General features: G+C 41.0%; 1 protein-coding gene and 1 pseudogene across 3 annotated transcripts in view; both read right to left on the bottom strand.

Annotated features, from left to right (window-relative positions):
* Positions 1–12,686: 12,686 nt before the first annotated feature.
* Positions 12,687–20,062, bottom strand: part of LOC147898645 (G1/S-specific cyclin-E protein) — a 48,559-nt gene continuing 41,183 nt past the window's right edge. The window contains exons 8-10 of one of the 3 annotated variants that reach the window (XM_087379512.1): positions 15,125–15,360; positions 14,877–14,967; positions 12,687–13,147 (exon numbers count right to left, since the gene is read on the bottom strand). In XM_087379512.1, the coding sequence (XP_087235638.1) occupies positions 15,163–15,360 (198 nt within the window). In that variant the 3' untranslated portion in view covers positions 12,687–13,147; positions 14,877–14,967; positions 15,125–15,162. The remainder of the gene's footprint in view (positions 13,148–14,876; positions 14,968–15,124; positions 15,361–20,062) is intronic. The other 2 variants (XM_087379513.1, XM_087379511.1) reach the window with 2 other exon arrangements.
* LOC147898646 (uncharacterized) lies at positions 19,448–19,869 on the bottom strand (annotated as a pseudogene).

Below are 20,062 nucleotides of genomic sequence, written 5' to 3'. Positions count from 1 at the left end.
ATATAAATATATCTTTATATAATATACATATATAATGTCTAAATGGTGACTTATTTTATGACTTTCAAATATCCTTTCTTTTCATTTCACCATTGGTTGGATCATGAAATTTTGAACAAATATCCTCTTTATAGCTCCTAAGGATGAGCTAATAAAAATATATAACGTCTTTTTAATAGACCCTCTGAGTATATTCTGCTAGAGGATTATGGTTTGAAGAGCTTGCCCCAACACTATTCCGTCAGTGGAATACCCTTGAGAGCCTACAAAGAATGGGTCGTCGTACGGACTGCTGTACAGCTGTACGGATGACGCCGCCACACCTGCAGGGAGTTACATCAGGGCAAACCTTTCGACATTTTTTTGTTTTCCCTTTTCTGGAATTCCGTACACTGCGCAGGTACAGGAAGTACAGCAGGCGCAGATTGTTTTTTTTTTGTTTGGGGAAGAAAGAGAGGTGAAAGCGCATTCTGCTCTTCATTCCTCTTGATTCAGGGTCATTTTTCAGTTCACAAAACTGTGTTATCTTGACAGTACAGCAAGTACTTTCATTCATCTCGTGCTTGAGGTGAAGAGAACCACAGTGTGTGGTTGATTGCACAGCTATTTTGTTCTGGGAAGGTAATGCCTTGATTTTGCAAGAGGACATATGCTTTTACTGGGTTTGAATCTCAGTTCACAGGTGAGCAGATCATAGGGCTTTTGCCCGGAAGGTGATGCATTGTATGCCTTGAGGCAGTGTGGTGCCAGAGAGCACACATTTGTCTTGATTTCCGCAGTGTCGAGGTGACATTTTCTTGCAGGTCACATTTCTTGTGCCACACTCAGAGAACCTCAGTTGAGCCACGCTTGGCCAGGGCGCATCGAGTTTACTCGGTCCCTAACTGTCCATCGTTGACAGTGCTCAAAAGGTTCCTCATTGAGTGTTTGTACGTTGGGATCTGTGTATGTCATTTCTACACAGGGCAGTATATGCATTACATTGGTGGATGATTTTGTCAGAGAGATTTTCATATTGCGTGCTACCTCAGTGTTGAGGTGTTCTCCACTTGGGTATATGAATGAGGAATTAGGATATAAGCAAATCTGGTAAGGGAGGCTTGAGGATGAGGCTTCTTCCTCTAAATTTCCTTCCTGGAGAAGAAATATAAGGGCCATCTCCTAGGAAAGGAGCCTATTTCCATGATCCCCAATTCCAAGAGGTTACTGATCTCTACATCCCTAAATCCATCCTCCATAAAATTATCAACAAAATGGGCCAACCGGCTTCACAAACTTGGGTTCCTCCATGAAAAGGTACTTGATTATGGTTTGAAGAGCTTGCCCCAACACTAGGAAGAAAGAGAGGTGAAAGCGCATTCTGCTCTTCATTCCTCTTGATTCAGGGTCATTTTTCAGTTCACAAAACTGTGTTATCTTGACAGTACAGCAAGTACTTTCATTCATCTCGTGCTTGAGGTGAAGAGAACCACAGTGTGTGGTTGATTGCACAGCTATTTTGTTCTGGGAAGGTAATGCCTTGATTTTGCAAGAGGACATATGCTTTTACTGGGTTTGAATCTCAGTTCACAGGTGAGCAGATCATAGGGCTTTTGCCCGGAAGGTGATGTATTGTATGCCTTGAGGCAGTGTGGTGCCAGAGAGCACACATTTGTCTTGATTTCCGCAGTGTCGAGGTGACATTTTCTTGCAGGTCACATTTCTTGTGCCACACTCAGAGAACCTCAGTTGAGCCACGCTTGGCCAGGGCGCATCGAGTTTACTCGGTCCCTAACTGTCCATCGTTGACAGTGCTCAAAAGGTTCCTCATTGAGTGTTTGTACGTTGGGATCTGTGTATGTCATTTCTACACAGGGCAGTATATGCATTACATTGGTGGATGATTTTGTCAGAGAGATTTTCATATTGCGTGCTACCTCAGTGTTGAGGTGTTCTCCACTTGGGTATATGAATGAGGAATTAGGATATAAGCAAATCTGGTAAGGGAGGCTTGAGGATGAGGCTTCTTCCTCTAAATTTCCTTCCTGGAGAAGAAATATAAGGGCCATCTCCTAGGAAAGGAGCCTATTTCCATGATCCCCAATTCCAAGAGGTCACTGATCTCTACATCCCTAAATCCATCCTCCATAAAATTATCACCAAAATGGGCCAACCGACTTCACAAACTTGGGTTCCTCCATGAAAAGGTACTTGATCTAATCAATCGAAACCCATCTCTTCACATACTCATCAAGTTGATATACAAAAGCACTAAAGGTGGCTTGCATGTAGTTGATGAGATCTTTCAAGTCATCCTTAGCTCTCATATATGTGCCTTTAATATCAAAGGTTTTGTTAAACACCAAAAAGAGCTCTTCCTCTTGATCTACAAATGGAGTCCACATGATAAAATCATGGAACATAGCTCTTGCTAAATCCATCGGAGTGAAAAAAATTGAGAGTGGGAGTTTCTAAGGATCTCTAAAACTAAAAGTGAGAATTGAATGTTAAATTGCCTCTTACCTCTATATATATCCAAACCCTAAAATTAAAAACCCTAAATCCTAAAATCCCAAATTTTGTTGAAAAAATGCAAACATGAAAGCACATGAAAACATCAAAATAGTTTACACCATAGTGTAATGTCCTCCATTTCTTGAAACAAGAACTTGGAAAAGACAAATGATTTAATGTAAACTAGTTAAACACATTGTTTACTATCTTTAATGTTGTCGGAGGAATGAAACTGGCACTATGCATGCACTTCTTTACACGTAGAGATCAATCCAACAAAGGCAGAGCAGAGAGAGAGAGAGAGAGAGAGAGAGAGAGAGAGAGAGAGAGAGAGAGAGAGAGGGAAAGGGAGGGAGGGAGGGAGGGAGGGAGGGAGGGGCAGGGGGGTCGGTAGGAATAATGTAGTAGAGCAAACCAAAATGAGAAGAGCAGACCAAAATGTAGTGGAGCAGACCAAAATGAGAAGAGCAACGGAAGCGAGAGAAGGAGGGGAAGAGAAAGAGGGGATAGAGCATGGATGTAAGAGAGGAAAACTCCAAATTTAAAAAATGGAGGGAGAAACAAGCTCAAGGAGAGAAATGGACTAGAGAAAGATGGAAAACCTATAGGAGAGGGGGGAATCAAAATTCAACCCAAAGGGCCCATTGAATGCCATTTGGGGATGGTTTGGGTTAACATGGGAGAAGAGATAAGCATGGGTTAAGGTGGGGAGGATGGTTTAGAGTGTCCCTAGTATAAGGGAATAACCAATAGGAGCTCTTTGTAGGCCTACCCACCCTCCACCTCAACATACAATTGCCACACCTTGGAACACTCTCCTTGGTACACCTCAAATCCCTCTCTAATCCCTTGAAATTAGAAAACACCAATTAGAGGCCCTTTCGCAACCCCATTTCTCCCCTAATGGGCTATTTAGTAATGATAATGTTAACACCTCAACTATAAAATGATGCATCCAATTCATTATAACATGTTTTTGATTTGAGTGGTGATAAGTAAGCCTCTCCTATCTAAGGTCCCAACCAAGTCCTATCCTACAGAGTAGTCTCTAGCCACTTTAGCTCACAAGGAACAAGAGCTAGGTGGGACTACTCTTACGGTGTAGGTACCTAGGATCACCCTCCTTAGGGTGTAGAGACCTAGGATCACCCTCCTTAGGGTGTAGGGAGGTTGTAGGTATTTGGGCTCTCTCAAAGAAAGAAGTGGTCTTTTGTTGGTTTTTTACTTGCATGCATGTCATTTTTTCTTTTTCATGCATGTGTTCATGCTATATTATGTTGCATGCATGTAATCCAAGTATTAAAACAAAACATGCATGCAATTTGTATCATATTGTGTTCTTGCATTGCAATCAACATGCATGCAACATCATGTTTCATGCAATCTATATCATGTTGTATGCATGCATGCAACATCATGTTGTATGCATTACATCTTACATTTGTAAGTATTAAAATTTTCTTGAATTTATGTTATGTGAAAAATACCTTGGAATTCTTTGCTTGCAACCAACCACTTCCTTGAATCTTCACATAGCACCGTTTAGATGTCAAGAGATGAACCACCTCATCTCTACCTCATGATGTCAGAGCCAAAAGAGTAGGGAAGAGACCTACAACACGAGAGAAGGAGCATGGACAAGAGTAATTTTTGCATTGTCACACTTTGTAGATCCATCAAACGTCCCCATGGGTGTTGAGATCATCTCTCATTTGACTGCATTAGTAGTCAGCCTAGTTTGTCTCTCGCTCTTCGATGGAGAAGTAAAAAATGTAGAAACACCTTGAGGGAGATATCTCAATGTTCAAAATCACAGTTTATAGAATAAGAACTATCTTGCACAATTTACAAGTGAAAAATGCAGATGGACCAAACAAAGAACTTCAAGGGAGACAAGAATCTACTAAAATCTACCCAATAAGGAAAATAGAAAATGAAGAGACCACATTCCTTTGCTTAATAGAATTCATGCATATAAGGGAGAAGCATTACGAGAAGTATTGTAGCAATGGCCTCAACCTAAGTGTCCTTATGAGTTCAGTAGCTAAGAAATAGGGTGTCAACCTAAAGGAACATTTTGGAACACCATAGTAAAAAAATTTGTGTGGCCAATTGACTCACCAAGTACATCCAACAAGTAAGGAATTTTTGAATTGCATAAAATGGATGTAAAGAGCCACTATTGTTTTAATAGTAGTTTCTAGTCCCAAAGATCATGTGGGATCTAATGTAGACTTCAATACAATCACATCATATCATATCATATCATATTAGATCATTTGGTAGCATGAATCGACAAAATAAAAGAAATATGACTCAAATTCTAATATTTGTCAGTACAATCAACAAGGAACAATGACACTAGAGGACCAAGGCACCCCATTGGGATAATAAAACAAATCCTACAATCGCTAAGAATACAATAAATTTTAATTCAAACCATGCCAACACATATAAAGAATGACATCAACTTTTTGCAAATAATTCTTAGATAACTATAAATCAACATATTAGTAAAGCATGACTTTTTTAAATATGTTTAATATGCTATTTTTAACACAAGTCATCTAAAACTTTTCAAATATGCAATGGGTGAACTATTGAATATGCGATCAAGTAACACTACAATCTAACACAATTACAAATATACAATGGGTGCACTTTGCAGTGGCATCCTTTGTTGTATAACCAACATCTAAATCTTCTTATTTGGATCTTTCACATTCAGCAATCCAAATCTTCTTATTTGGATCCTTCACATTCAACAATCCAAGTGATTGATGCGTTCGAACAGTCCTTGGGAGTAGAAAAGAGTATTAAACCCCATTATTAAGCCCTTATCTAGAATTGCCACAAATTGCTATGAAGGTAAGATCCACAAATCCACAAAATTCTTAAATGTAAGAATAGTACTTACTCATGGTGGTGTGCATTTGATAAAATCAATTTTAGGCAAAATAGTGTGATTGGTTCTCATTGAAGTCATTTCAAGCATGTTACCATATTAGTAGAGATATTTAAAAAACTTTGTGTGACGTTTATTTCAAAAACTAAGGTACGTGATCCAATAAGATATTATCATAACTTATTTAAGTACAACCAGCAAGCAAAATTATAGCTTTTGCAATTATCTACAAGATACAAGCCTTTACCCATTTGATAGTGGTCTCATCATCTAGTAGCATAACTCGTACATTTAAACCTTCATATTTAAAGCAAAGTTAAATTGTATTTCAAACCTCTTTGCATGTTGCCACCTGCTGTCTCGAGCATCCTCAAAGCACTGAGGCACAATTTCAGCTTCCATCACTTGGGTCATGAGGGAAAAATTCACCTGGTTGTTAGCATTCTCAGTGCTCGCCCTAGTTCTCCCCAATATAGGCTAATGATCTTTAGCATCTGCAAGTGTCAACCCAACCCATCTAGGAACTGAATTCTCAGTTGTCCTGTTGGGAATTGCATCTAGAAGTGCATCTGGAGTAACATCCTTTGCACAGCACTGATAATGCTTTCAAATATTGGGCTGTCCCTCCCCATGAGTTGGCTGCAAATCTGAAACATTTGAGGGAAACAACCCTCAACATGTGGCAGCCCTACTAGAGTCTGAGAGATAGAGGGAACATCAATTGGAGAACCCAAATCAGCATCATCCTCAAACTGGATGATGTCCAGATATAGTATTGCTTTAATAAATCTATTGTGATCAACCCACTTTGGGACTCAAGCGCACTTTAATTTTTTTATATCTCTTACTTTATGTGAAATTATTTTAATAACCCTATAGTTAGGAACCTACTCGAGCCTCATATGCATACTTCAATTTCCCTTTTTTTTCAATTCCTATATAGAGACATTGAGAAATATGAGATCCTATGTAGAATCATATGCTTCATACAAATTCTCAAAATGTCCTACCACTCATGGAATTGTTTTGAATGCCATCACTCAATTTGATTCAAATATATTAACACTTCGACTGTGGCAGCATAAAATGACCTCATGGATTCCCACATGAAGAATCCTCATCCTCATCCAAATCTCACCTAATCCTCATAACTAATATTCTCTTTTGAACCCCTTTCCTTATCCTTTTAGTATCAATTCCATGTATTACAATGGTGTAAGAAAATAAGTATAGAAGTACCGTATCCTTGGCACATACATTGCTCCTTGTAAAATCACACATAGAAAACATGGGAAAGTGCATATTGATCATGTTTATTTTAGCTATACACATGTCATTCATTCAAATAAGATCAAAGCAATAAGATGCCTTAGAAACCTTTGAACCGACAATTTATCATGGCATCAAATGTTGGATTTTATGAATGTGGAGGTTCTCTTAAAATATCTATCATGGTCGATCTTATCGTATGCCCCACAAGGTTTTTACAATATAGCTTATTCTTATGGAATTGCCGCTTAATTAATACTATAAAGCCATGACTTTGCACGTACAACACCTTTTCAAAATGTATTTTTATTACCGTTTTTAGCTCCCTATAATGTGTTCCTAGTCATTCAAAAGCAATAAAAATGTAAGCAAAACAAGTTACATCTTCATTTGCCCAAATGCTAGGAAGTCATAAGATTTCACATTGTAAAAGGAGACATTTTGACTGCCTTGAAAGGAGAATCACTTACTCAATTGCTAAACTACAAACCATAATATGTGCACTCAAAGGGAGCATAGATTCAAGTCTAGCCCAATTTTATACTATTTAAAAGTGATATCACACAAAGTATGATGTTAGGGAAAGTCACACCATTCGCTGAGAAGCCTTGACACCAACTATGCAAATAGATTGAACCAAAATTCAATATCGTGAAGGTTGTTTGGGTTGGGCCAAGGGCAACCTCGACATACAATTAAGGCAGCATATTTTTAAGGTTTTAGTGAAATAGAAACCCCAAGAGTTGTTTTTTTATAAAAACAATTCATTTAAGTCTTCACTAAGTAGTAAAGGTCAATCTAGGTGTTGACAGGCAAATCTAGGTATTGAGGGATGCAAGGGGCACACTTGAGTAGGCAACAAGTCCTACAATTTATGTATCTTACTATTCAAAACCTATAGACTCCAAAAGCAATATGTGGCAACCCTAACCCTAAACTAAGGTATTAGAAGAGGTGCACTACTTTACTACTATACTTCCTAAGGAAAATATGCATTCCTTCTTACCTTTTCACTCACAAGTGATACTTTTTATGGAGGTGTCATCTACAATAGTGCACACCACTATGCAATCACGAGGATGAGTTGCATGCAAACTCACGCTACTCCTTTGCTCAATTCTCACACTCGAAAGATAAATCATTAACTTACTCTCTTTATTCTGCTTTTTCTAAGCTAACAAACACCCCTATGCAATCACAAGATGAGTTGCATGCACACTCACACTACTACTTTGCTCAATTCTCACTCGAAATATAAATCATTAACTTACTCTCTTTATTCAACTTTTTCTAAGCTAACCTTCATTTTCTACTTACATGTTCTATCGATCTACGATTGATGCCCAACTCGCACATTGCAATTATTGAGAATGTTTATCACCAATAGCACTAAGAAATGATTCTCAAGGCTTCCACACACATGTTCAGACAATTTAGAGTAACTCAATTGAAACCTTTACAATCATCTAGAACTGCTTAGACAAAATTTTCTTACACAATACGTATGTCGAGGAATGTTGCATTCATTCTTATGGATGCGTGAAGTTAAAATTTCTCCAAAAGTTTGAAAAATATCAATGGTTATCCTTATTTCAACCTCAATTATGAATTCACAAATACTAAAAGTAAAATCCAAATAGAAATCCCTCTTGTTTCATTATCTCTGATACTAAAATATTTGCATGGTCGTCATATGTGACAACAAATTTATGATGATCTAGTATCAATCATTGCCATAAGTTTTGAACCCATCATAAGTTATTTCTTGGGATGTGCACAAATTATTAACATCAACAAAAAACACATTGAAAAACTCACTGAATTTTGTGAAGCAATGGAGGCTTTAGCTTTTTATGCTTCAAGGGACGCAAAAGAGTAGCATTGAAAGGTAGAAGAGAAATTTATTTAAACTACTTGTATGGACAATCTTAATGGATGTTACAATCTTCAATGTGAGCTTTTAATGCCCCTTCCTATGCAAATCTCAACCAAGCCTTTACTCCACCACTCTAAAGTTCCAAACATGTTTCATGTTTCGTAATGCGCAATAGCTATACACTACTATCTTAATGGACTTGATAGTTCTTCAACTTGAGCTTTTGATGGCCCTAATTATGAAAACCTTAACAAAAGGCTTTACTCTACCAATAACAACATGTTTCACAATTTTATGCATTACCTAAGATGCTTACAACTTACTGCAGTGGGGTTCGTAAGACTTACAAAATCAATTTCAATGATAACTTCAAATAGAACAAAGAGTTTATAATCTCTTTTGATTGCATGCTCTTTAAAAATGTAAGCTACAACTTGCACACACACACACACACACACAGAGTTTATTACCTTATCAAGATTTAAAAATGTCAGATGCTACAATGTGAATACAATTGTAGGTAGTACCAAAATGGGAGAGTCCAACAACTAAGTACACCGAAGACACACAACAACATCAAAATTGCATCGAAGAGACAACTGTGGATATTTAGAATGGTTTGCAAACGATTCCCTCATAAAAGCCTATGAACTCAAATTATAACATTTCAACCTTTTGGAATGGTGGAAGAGAAACCATTGCGAAGAATCAAGTGACATGTTAATGAGCAAGTGTCTCCTTTTAAAGAATGTGGTGTGCCTCTCGATCCAACTATGGCCCAACATCATTAGTGTGGCCTACTAGACAATAATTAAAAGGTCTTACAACTAGGACAAAAAGTGGTAACACTAGCAATGAATGTGCTTGCTTTTGCTCCATGGCTCAATGAACCAAGTCCAATGCGATGGAATTAAATGCCAAAATTCATCCAAAGGTGATAGATGCGTCAATGTTCAAAGCTCAACCCATTTTTTAATTAGGTGGTAAATAAATTGTAACACGGAGTCCTAAACCTCTTATAAATTGTGGCATTGCGTACTTGACCGCTCCAAATTCATAACACCTATAATCTAATGATTCCTTGAAATCTAAGCCTCCAATGGTGGCCTCACTCGATCTAGATTTGATGAGAGGAAACTAGCAAGCCCAGTGCCATCCAGGTAGTGTGAACTACAGAACAGGATTGATCACTTGCTCATGGTTGTACAAGTCTCTAGGTTCATAGCATTCAAGGTGCGTTAGCTGCAAGCTTCGCAAGAATTTTATTAGTTAAATTTTAAGGTGCAAGCTTTAGGAAAAGTTATATTTGAAATTTGAAAAAGGCAAAAGGCGAGGGAAAAGATTTACTAGATGTGTAGAGAAGCATAGGACATGCATAGATGACCTGTAGCATCCACATAGAGAAATGATTATGAAGAGCAAAGAAACCATGAGGGAAAAAATATCAGAGACTCTTACTATGGGGCTTTGAGAAGGGAAGGGAGGTTGAAACGGCACTCAAACAAGGATGAGAGATTGAGAGAGGGCTAAAAGAGGGCAACGGGTTACGAGATGGTTAAGATAAAGGGCTAAGAGAAGGCAAGGCAATAAAGAGAGGCTGAGAGAGATATAAGGGAGTCCAGAGAGATTCAAGGCATGGAAGGAGATGCCGAAAACTATGTGGAAGGAGTTGTGGCTGCATCAAGAGAATTTTTAGGGTTTTTTTATGGGTGCCTAATGGAACTACCTTATGGTGCATTCCAAATGCACGAAAAGCTTTGAATGACAAGTTATGATAAGGTGGGAGCTTCGAATCAACCATGCACTTGCTTACAACCCTAGCAAACCTAGAGCTACCTACACTATGCTAGGATGGTTACATACTATCCTACATGGAAGCCCAAGGCATCAAGCCATGTGACTATCAACGGGTACATAGCCTAGCAGAGGCCACCAGAGTATGAGCCACAAAGTCTAAGCTCATCCCATTAAGCTGTGTGTGCGTGCATGCACGCACGCATGCAGGAGAGTATGTGTGTGTGTGTGTGTGTGTGTGTTGAAAATCATCTGGAGAGCGATGGAGCCCTCCTCCTATGCCTCGCCAGCCTCGTCTTCCTCCCCGTTTCTGTCTATATAGTCACCTTCGCTGTCTAGCCTACCTTCCGTACAGCTGCCGTCAGCTGTACGGCCTTCCGTACTGTTTCCATGCAACTTGTTGCCCCCCGTGCAGCTCCCCGTACAGTTTTCGTATTCCCTACATCTCCCCGTATGGCCTTCCGTGCCTACTGTACGGCCATCCGTACAGGCCGTACGATCAACTGCGCAGCCTCCTTCCTCCTCTTTTGTCTTCTTTGCCTCAACGCCTCCTTCTGCCTCTGCTTCTCCTACTCGTGTTTTTCTTCGATGGAAGCATGGTGGTTTGTCTGCCTCACCTTTGATCAAATCAGCAAAGCTGGATATTTCCGATGGCCCTTCTTCTTCCCTCCAGCTAGATCTTCGCCAATTGTGCTCTACCTCTGTCACAGAAGTTCCTTCATCGAATTTCCCGCTTGTCAGTTCCTTGGATTCTACCCTTTTGGATTCTGCCCTTTTGGTCTCTAGTCTTCGACAGGCTCAGCAATTTGGAGTCTGCCTCTATTTCATGGACAGGGTTTTATCTTCTGCTCAGTGTCGTCATTGGGCTGATGTTGCAGTGGGTATGGATTGTATTTCTTCCTTTGTCTTTCTGGGCAAAGGATTTTATTATGCCCACTGCTCTTCGACTAAGGTGGTAGAGCGCCTTGTCAGTCATGCTGGTGTTTCTGGGGCTGGTTTCTTCGCCTATGTCATGCCCTGGGATCCACTTTTCGATCCTTCTGCAACCCTTCTGACTCATTGTCCGGTTTGGATTATTCTCAAAGCGCTGCCTGTGCCTCTTCTTCAGCATCTTCCAACTCTTGCAGCTTTTTTGAAAAGACCTCTTCATGTTCCGAGACAAGAGTTCTTGCAAGCCTCCCGTGATGTTCGTCTTTGCATTTTGTGGGACATGACGCAACCCGTACCATCTACTCTGGATCTTGATTTGGGATTTGCCCATCCAATGCGCATCAAGTTTCATTTTGCATCTTTTCCCACTGCATGTTATCGGTGCCGACAGGTTGGTCATTTTACACGTGCTTGCCCTTCTACATCCAAGCCTATTCCTCCTGCTCCTTCTTCAGCTGTAAAGGTTACTCTCCCTTCTCCTCTGATTTCTGCTAAGGCTTCTTGGTGAAGCCCTCTACTGCTCCAAAGCACTACTGGAGAAAGGTTGATAAATCACAGGCAAATCTTCCTCTTGCTGACGAAGCTCAGGATTGCACCCTTGTTCAACACCATCAGTTTCCTTCTACTCATGATATGGATGTACCCCTTGCAGAGGGCATTTTACATCCTATATGCAGGCTCTCTCTCAGAATGCTGCCTCTGCTCTTACTCAAATTGATCCTCCGAACGAAGCTCAAATGCTGATCCCTGCTTTATCAGCTGTAGCTTCTTCATCGGAAGATACGGATGTTGATTTAGCTTCTCTGCCTTTGCTTCCTGTGCCATAGTTTTCTTCTGTCCGAGATGCAGAAGTACCTTCTTTACTGGAATCTTTTCATCCCATGTTACAACAGGTTTTTGACCCTCTGATTCCAAAGTTTCGCGTACCAGCCTATATCAAGAAGAATCACAAGGACAAAAAACAACTTGTTTTTATTAATGGTGTGATTTCATCACTGCATCAGTTTTTACAGAGCAACAACTTGAAGCTGGAGGATGCCATGTTTGATCCTCCTCCAGCTTAATATGTCACTTTTTACTTGGCTACCTCATGACTTTTGCTCTGAGGTTTTACTTGTAAAAACTTTTTTCTTGTACTTATTGGTGGGTTTTTACCACTTCTGAGGTTTTCCACACAGAAATATAAAGATTTCACTTTTTAAAAAAAGTGTGTGTGTTGAAAGGGGAAAGGGAGAGTTTTGTTACAATCTCTAAAGCTCCACCTTGTGTAATTCTTTCAAAAATATGTGTGTAGGTACTCGAGTACTAGCTCAACCTCATTTCCTCTACTAGATTTAACCTTCCAATTAGAAAGCTATCCTTTACACATCTATACCTAAAGACATGTGCTTCTGCATGCAAGAGCGCACACCTAGCCACTAATCACCCATGTGCACGCATGCATGATGTGGGGGGAGAGAGATTTTACATTCACAATTGTTGTTGAGCTTGTTTACAGATACTACACAGACTAGCAAAAGTCCACTCTGCGTACCTTCGCCGATATAGAAAAATACGCACAAAAACTAGAAACCGATTTTTGAGTCATGTACAAAAAAAAAATGAGATATACAATACAAAATCCAACAAGGCACAATAATGACCAAATAATATGCCCAACCTAGTACTTTACAGCCTTGTCGATGAGCAAGTATTACTCTTGATTTGCTTTCTTCGGTGCCATGCTTGCACAATTCAAGCAAATGTCTGCAAACAAAGCAAATGAAAGGCACACTTTATCAAATGAATTCAAGCAAAGTTTTTGCAACTTTGCATTCAAACACTAGCAACCATTAAAGATCAAATTTGTACAGAGAAAGTGATTCTGCCTGCATCCTGACCTGCATCGGAAATAAACAAACAACCAACACAAAATGGGGTGAACTTGAAAATCAATTAAACGCAACTTTTTCTCGTAACGAGCTTAACAATTTGATAAGAGATTTCCGATGAGTCTTGAAACTAAATCGTCACATTTATTTCTGCTACACAATTTTTTATTAGCATGCACGTGCACATACGCGCGCGCACACACATTTTCACCTACCTACCTCTCTGTGGCATGCGAGCAAGCAAGCGTGCATTCGTGTGTGAGTGCTTACCTCTCTCTCTCTCCCTCTCTCTCTCTCCATGCATGTGTTCGTGCGTGCGTGCGTGTGTGTGTCTCTACTAATTGGAATCACATATGGAAAGGCAAAGGTTACTCTAATAGATAACTCTCTGCTACATTTGGTATTGCTGCTTGGTTTTCATCCTGCGAGGCAGGGCTATGATCTACCTTTTAATTGGGTTTGTTACTAGGCATGTTGGACCCTACAGAAGGACCGCAATCCTCTAGTCTTTGGTGATCCCCCTCTCGCTAAATATCAGTTCTTCCAAGCATTTCTACAACAATTATTTCATGATTGTCTACATGCACGGATCTCGATTATCCTACCTTCTTGTCATATAATGACATCTTTTGAAGTTGTAGCTCGTAGTCCCTTTCTTTGGGACTATTCTTTGTAATATAATGACAAATGGATTTCACCCCAAAAAATTTGTGTGTGCGTGCGTGCGTGTGTGTGTGTAATTTTTCTATATTTGGCCATATTAAAAATGCTTGAGTTAATAGGCATTCTTCTGATATTCAAGTTAGAAGATTGAGTGATGCTAAGATCCAAGAAACTACAAAAATTTTCACTTGCTAATAACTTAGTAACAAAAAATTTGCAAGGGTTAGCCAGAGGACGATGGCAGGGCTTGGGTGGAATAAATGCGACTTGTCAAAAGCAATTGCCGAAAGTGAAAGGAATCCCTCTACCATGGGATTCTACAGTGTGTATTCAATGTTCCCCTTTTAAAAACTGACTTTGAAACTCCCTCTCAATGGCTTGCAATAGGCATGAGATCCTTGTAAAGAGTCAAAATTATGTGCCTTTTATGGGAAAATCCGTAAGGAAAGCAGTAGGAAGGACTAAAGAATCGCATTAGCATGTCCTATGGAATCTTCAACAAAAAAATTGACAACCACAAGCACTAGACTTGAAATGCTTTCTCAGCTGTCAGAATAATTGAAGACTTTTTGTCCTGAAGTTTTCTCATGCATCCATATAATCTATCCAAACCAATAAGGAAGAGCACCCATAACTTGAGGTAATACAAAGAAAGGAATAACCTTCATAGATGGGAGAGCTTCAAGGCTGAAAAGAACCTTCATTTATAGCTTTTAAAAATCTCTTCAAATTCTTTCGCAAAACGTAAGTCAATCCAAGAACTGTATATTTGTTTTTAGTCTCTATAGGTAGCACCGCTCGTGCTTGAGGGGCAAGTAGAATAACAAGGAACATGATGCCTAGGTCTATGACATGACACAATATTCCTATTAAGATTATAAGAGGAACAGCGAAAATAATCACTTCAGATTAGAGTTCTCCAAAACAAAGGGTTCTTTTGACTAGCTGTTTTACTCTTTCATAACTTTACTGTGCTTTTTAAACAGGGTAGCAGCTCAGAAAGATTAGAAAGACTAACAGAAAAATCCACATAATTATCCGATTAGAAGGAGTACAAAATTATGCTTTCTATTACCTCCAGGAAAGCCTCTTGGATAAGCTTCTCCATCTCTCTTCGTCACAGTCATCACAGTCTCACTACAGTCCCAGTTATTAAGTTTCTCTTCCTGAAACAGGATACTAGAGACACCAACCAATCAAAATTTCACACGACAATAAGAAAAACATCTGTTTGCATGTTGAAGGACTCAATTGAATGTATAAATATTCTTGCAGAGGTACTACAAGCACAGTATTCAGGAAAGGAGGAGACATGATGTATACCTGCTCAACTGAAATAATCTATAAAATGCAAATCTTCTTTATGAGATCTTCAGCTTGTCTCCTTGCTGAACCTCACCCTCCTCTACAACATGAGGTCTTTCCAGCGGTGAAATTAATGGCTCAAAACATGTAGGAAGGGAAATATCTTTTCTTGGTTGAATATCTTCCTCTTCCTGAACTGCTGATCTTTGCAGAGACGAGATCAACCACTCACAATAACTGGGAAGAGGGATGCCCTATGGAAAGGGAAGATGCACGCATTGTCAAATAATGCAACCATGACTAAAAATTTATTTTGAAATTCCATGAAGCCATTTAAAGAAAACAAACTTTGCATACATAAAGAGACACAAACACAAAGATATATAACATAGATCTATCTGCTTAAAATCTCAATCTAAGATAAACAGACAGTCTCAAATAATAATTAAAAACAGAATTCCTGATGAGGTCTTTTCTGCAAAATAATGGGAAAGCATTGTGTTACATAATACACCTTCTCATTTCATTCATGGTTCATAGTTACACCCACCCTTTCAATGAAGTCCATTAGATCTTCCAATGTCATCAAATTCGACAATTCTGGCACAGAAATCAAAAAGTTTCTTCACAGTCCCCTGAGTTTGAGGTTGAGGTACACAATCAAGGGATAACATACACCTCAAAAAAGCTTGGTCAATTTCTTAGGCAGGAATGTAGTTCATCTTGTATGATTTATACAGAACGCTCTATGTGATTATACAGGCGAGATCAAAATGATGATTGGTGAATTGTTACATGCATTATAGTAAGAGAATATGCCCAGACATGATGGTCTTCATGGTCTCTCTCCCTCTCTCTGACAAAGGAGTCTCACATGCATTGAGGATCGCCATTGAACAGATGCGGGTTTCATCCCATCAGCTAAGGATTGAGACAGGGAGAGCAGCACGTATACCTAGAGAGCAGCGGATCTACATGCTATGCACACTCGGAGAATTTTGAGACAGAGATGTGCCTGCCCAGCCTACTATGAGATCAGGGGACACTACCACTATCACGACTGATCCACTTCCATGACTAGGTCTGCATTGGGTTCTACCCTCTTGAGATGTGCCAACATAGGGAGACTCTGCTATTGAGAGATAAGAGAGCAGCAAGAGGTGACCAGACCACAGGATACAGAGGCTCACCAAACACAGCGACGTGTCATAGATTTTTATGCCTTTGAGTCAACTCCAGGACACGGCCAAGTTGAGGAGGAGCTAGCTGATATGCAGGCAGTCTGGATTACCGCAAGAGGGACGCAGAGGGCCACCCGCGATACAGAGAGCAATTAGAGCACATTCTATTTAGGTCCAGCCTATCACAGCTTTCCTCAAACAAGACCGCCCGGGACGAGGGGTCACTATATGACATCCCAAATCAGCCTATTCCTGACCTTTCACACATACCCCACCCTACCACTTGCACACTTTTCACTAGAGGGGGTGTGAAGGATGCTCTTGTGAAGCTTCACAATGGCCGAGCGAAAGATCGCGAGGGTTTGTGTACTAAGTTCATTGCACATGCGATTGATCTCCTTGCCCCGATCTTAGCAAAGCTTTTCAATGAAGCTGTTTGCCTTGGCTTCCCTCACACTTGGACCCTCAACACTATCTCACCCATTAATAAGGCAGGGGATCCCATGAACCCGGGAAACTACAGGACCATCATGATTGGGCATGCCATGGCCAAGATTTATGCATCAGTGCTTGATTCTGAGGTCAATCGATTTGCAGAGATGCAGGGGCTCAAGGCATATGGGCAGGCAGGCTTCCGACATGATCATGGGACTATGGACCACATCCTTATGCTCAGATGTATCATTGAGGAGGCGAGAGCCAAGAGATAGAAGGTTTATTGTTGCTCTAAGGATTTCCGCAAAGCCTTTGATACAGTCCCTAGGGCTCGTCTCATCAGGCGCTTGCAGGACTTGGGTTACAGTTATGAGATTATCTAGGCAGTCATGGCACTTAATGAGAGAGTCTCGGGCAAAGTTCGGGTAGGATCTAAGTGGACTGCAGAGATTTTGAGTACAATTGCAGTCAAACAAGGGTGTCCTCTTTCGCCTACCTTGTTTGGCCTCTACATTGATGAGCTTGAGTGTGTCATGCAGACATTAGGGGGGTTGGTTGCTCCTCGCTGGTACTCTGATTTAGTTACTGCTTGTGCCAATGATGTGGTGATCTTGTCGTCCTCAACAGAGGGGCTTCAGAGACACTTAGATGCGCTGCTGCCTTTTTGTGAGTCGCATGACTTGAAGGTCCTTGGCAAGACCAAGGTCATGATCTTCAACACCTCTCTAGCTGTGATGCATTAGGAGCAGTTCACTTTTGACAAGTCACCGGTTGAGGTTGTCTCCTCCTACATTTACTTGGGGGTTGTCTTTTCTAGACGTATTTTCACCATGAGACTGGCGATGCAAGCTCGTTTGAGTCAAGGGTATGCGTCATGCAGGGATGTACGGAGGGCCATGTTTGGGGCCTGATTTGTCTGATGTTGAGTGGGCTCGTGTAGAGCGGATACAGGTTCTTATGCTATCATAGATGATCCAGGGTAAGCCCTCGGTCCCTCACCAGATCATTCAGGCCGAGTTTGAATCCACACTGCCACAACTTGATGCTGCGTTTCAGGTCATTACCTATTTGTATCGGGTCCGAGCGTATGGGGATCGCACATCTCGTCGCAACAGATTACCGTGGTTGGCCCTGTCTTCCTCCATGGCACTATCAGAGGCAGGGGATGTGAGATGTTGGTATGCACACACATTGCGGTGGTTCAAGCGACAGGGGGCTCCATATGGATAGACTTCCTTCTTTCCAATACAGTATAGATGCCCCTTTTTCCCCAATTCGGGCTCATGAGTTCATCCAGGTCATACGTGAGGATCTTCTACGGTTGCATACTTTCCATACCTGGTTGGAGCCGACAAAGCTCCTTGTGAAGCTCAGCTTCTACAGAGACCATTGCCTTCATATCTCGGGTTTTATAGACCCACCGAGGTATACACGGATTCATTTACCCAACTCATTGAGGATCTCTATTGGCGTCTCTTGGCATAGACTCTGCATTGAGAGTGGTTGGGTAGAGGGTATTCCCAGGGAGCGACGCATTTGCACCCTATGCAACATGCAGGAGGTTGAGTCGGAGGAGCGTTTCATCTTCAGATGTTCAATTTACTATGAGATCAAGGGGCATTTTTTATTGCTTGTTTAGAGATAGCTCGAGTGGTCACTGTCCTATTTTCTCTCCTTCCCAAATCAGAGATGCCTGGCTGCCTATATCCATGAGGTGCTTAGGCATCGTGAGCACTTCTTGCGATCACAAAGACATAGGAGTGGTGCATCTTTGGATTCCCCTCAGCACATGATCACGGATTTCTTCTTGCCAAATGACAGGGATACTCCCCCTACTTGCTCTAGGCATGACCGGGATCCCGAGCTAGTGACACGACAGCTCAAGCAACAGGGAGATGCTGAAATTACACTGGGTGACATCCCATCCATGTTAAGGGTCGGTACACAACCGACCGGAGTGACTGTCGCCCTTGTTAGACGCAGGATTAGGGCTCGGAGACAACACAGAGCCACAGCCACAGGGGGACAGCAACATTCTATATCAGATTTTATGACATCGCTCCCTCACCCTTGACAAGGGAGTTGAGAGACCACAGTGATATTGAGGCTGTACATGATTTCTTTTCTTTGTATCTGATCATGTAGTGATATGCATTTCTTGCTTTATATGGGAGTGGACGCTCGATTAGTAGCGCCACTCTACTGACTGTTGTATCACGTTTGTCTCATAAACCCATCGGTCTTCCGAAGACTTTAATAAAGTTTCTTTCTTTCTTTCTTTCTAAACATAGCTCAGCGGGTTCAAAGATTGAGGAGACCACGTCCCCCTCCGCCACCACATTGTGAGATAGCCCGACAGACGCAAATCCAAGACATTTTCACTGCTCATAGACGAGCCACCTCAGTGCCAGGTTTTGGTTTCTGAGTCCGTTTTGTACTTGATTTTTCTCGAGCTATTGAGCTCTTTATTTCGGCTTAGTACTCAGCAAAGGGCCTTAGGGCGCCCTTTGCTCCAGCCCTTTGAGGCTTGTATGAGTTTTTCCTTTTGGTGTGCTTTGCACTTTGTCTCATATGCCCGCGAGGCCTCCCACGGACATTAATACATCTCTCTCTCTCTCTACACACACACACTTTTTTTTTTGGGTGAACCAACAGAATCAGCTTACAATATGAAGTTGATATTGCAATTTCCATTTCCTGACTGTAAGGCTACTGTTTCCATTGCCTTCAGTATTCTCTAGTCTGGGATGTCCAATATATCAATCCACTGCCCAAAATGAAAACGCATTGCAAGACACCAGCAACCCCTGTCCAAGTCGAAGACCCACTATCACTGAGTGCATCCTCAATCAGCAGGCCAACAGAACCAGCCAACGACACAAATGCAATCACATAGGCCAGGAATAGCCAGGTCCTTGATCTGCATCCTTCTCCATCGTCGTAAGGTGAATAATCTTGAATCTCGCCTCTCTTAACACAATTGAACATCAAAGCTGCAAAAGATGCAAATATGCCTGGGAGATAATGCAGGAAGGAGACGGTGGTGGAGCTGTAGGCAACTGCGTCGACCCAAAACCATCATCCAGCTCCAAAAACAGCACCGGCGAGGCCAGGCCTGAATATGCTCCAAATTTCAGCCCATTTCATGGCTGCCTCTACACACTTTTTTTTTTAGTGAAAACTTTTGATTGATTATATTACAAAAGTAGCAACCTCAAAACGAGGCAGCCAAAATTACATCAACTGAAAATCTCAGTGTATGCTAGATATACATCATGATGTATGCAGTGCGTCTGCAATCAAAAAAGGATTGCTGCAGAGAACGCTGTTGAAGAGACAG

Source organism: Dipteris shenzhenensis, chromosome 9, assembly GCF_047967505.1.
Source record: "Dipteris shenzhenensis isolate YYH24624 ecotype China chromosome 9, Dip_SZ_1.0, whole genome shotgun sequence".
Taxonomy (NCBI): domain Eukaryota; kingdom Viridiplantae; phylum Streptophyta; class Polypodiopsida; order Gleicheniales; family Dipteridaceae; genus Dipteris; species Dipteris shenzhenensis.
The sequence above is the reverse complement of the archived record's forward strand: the minus strand, read 5'-3'. Positions and strand labels throughout refer to the sequence as shown.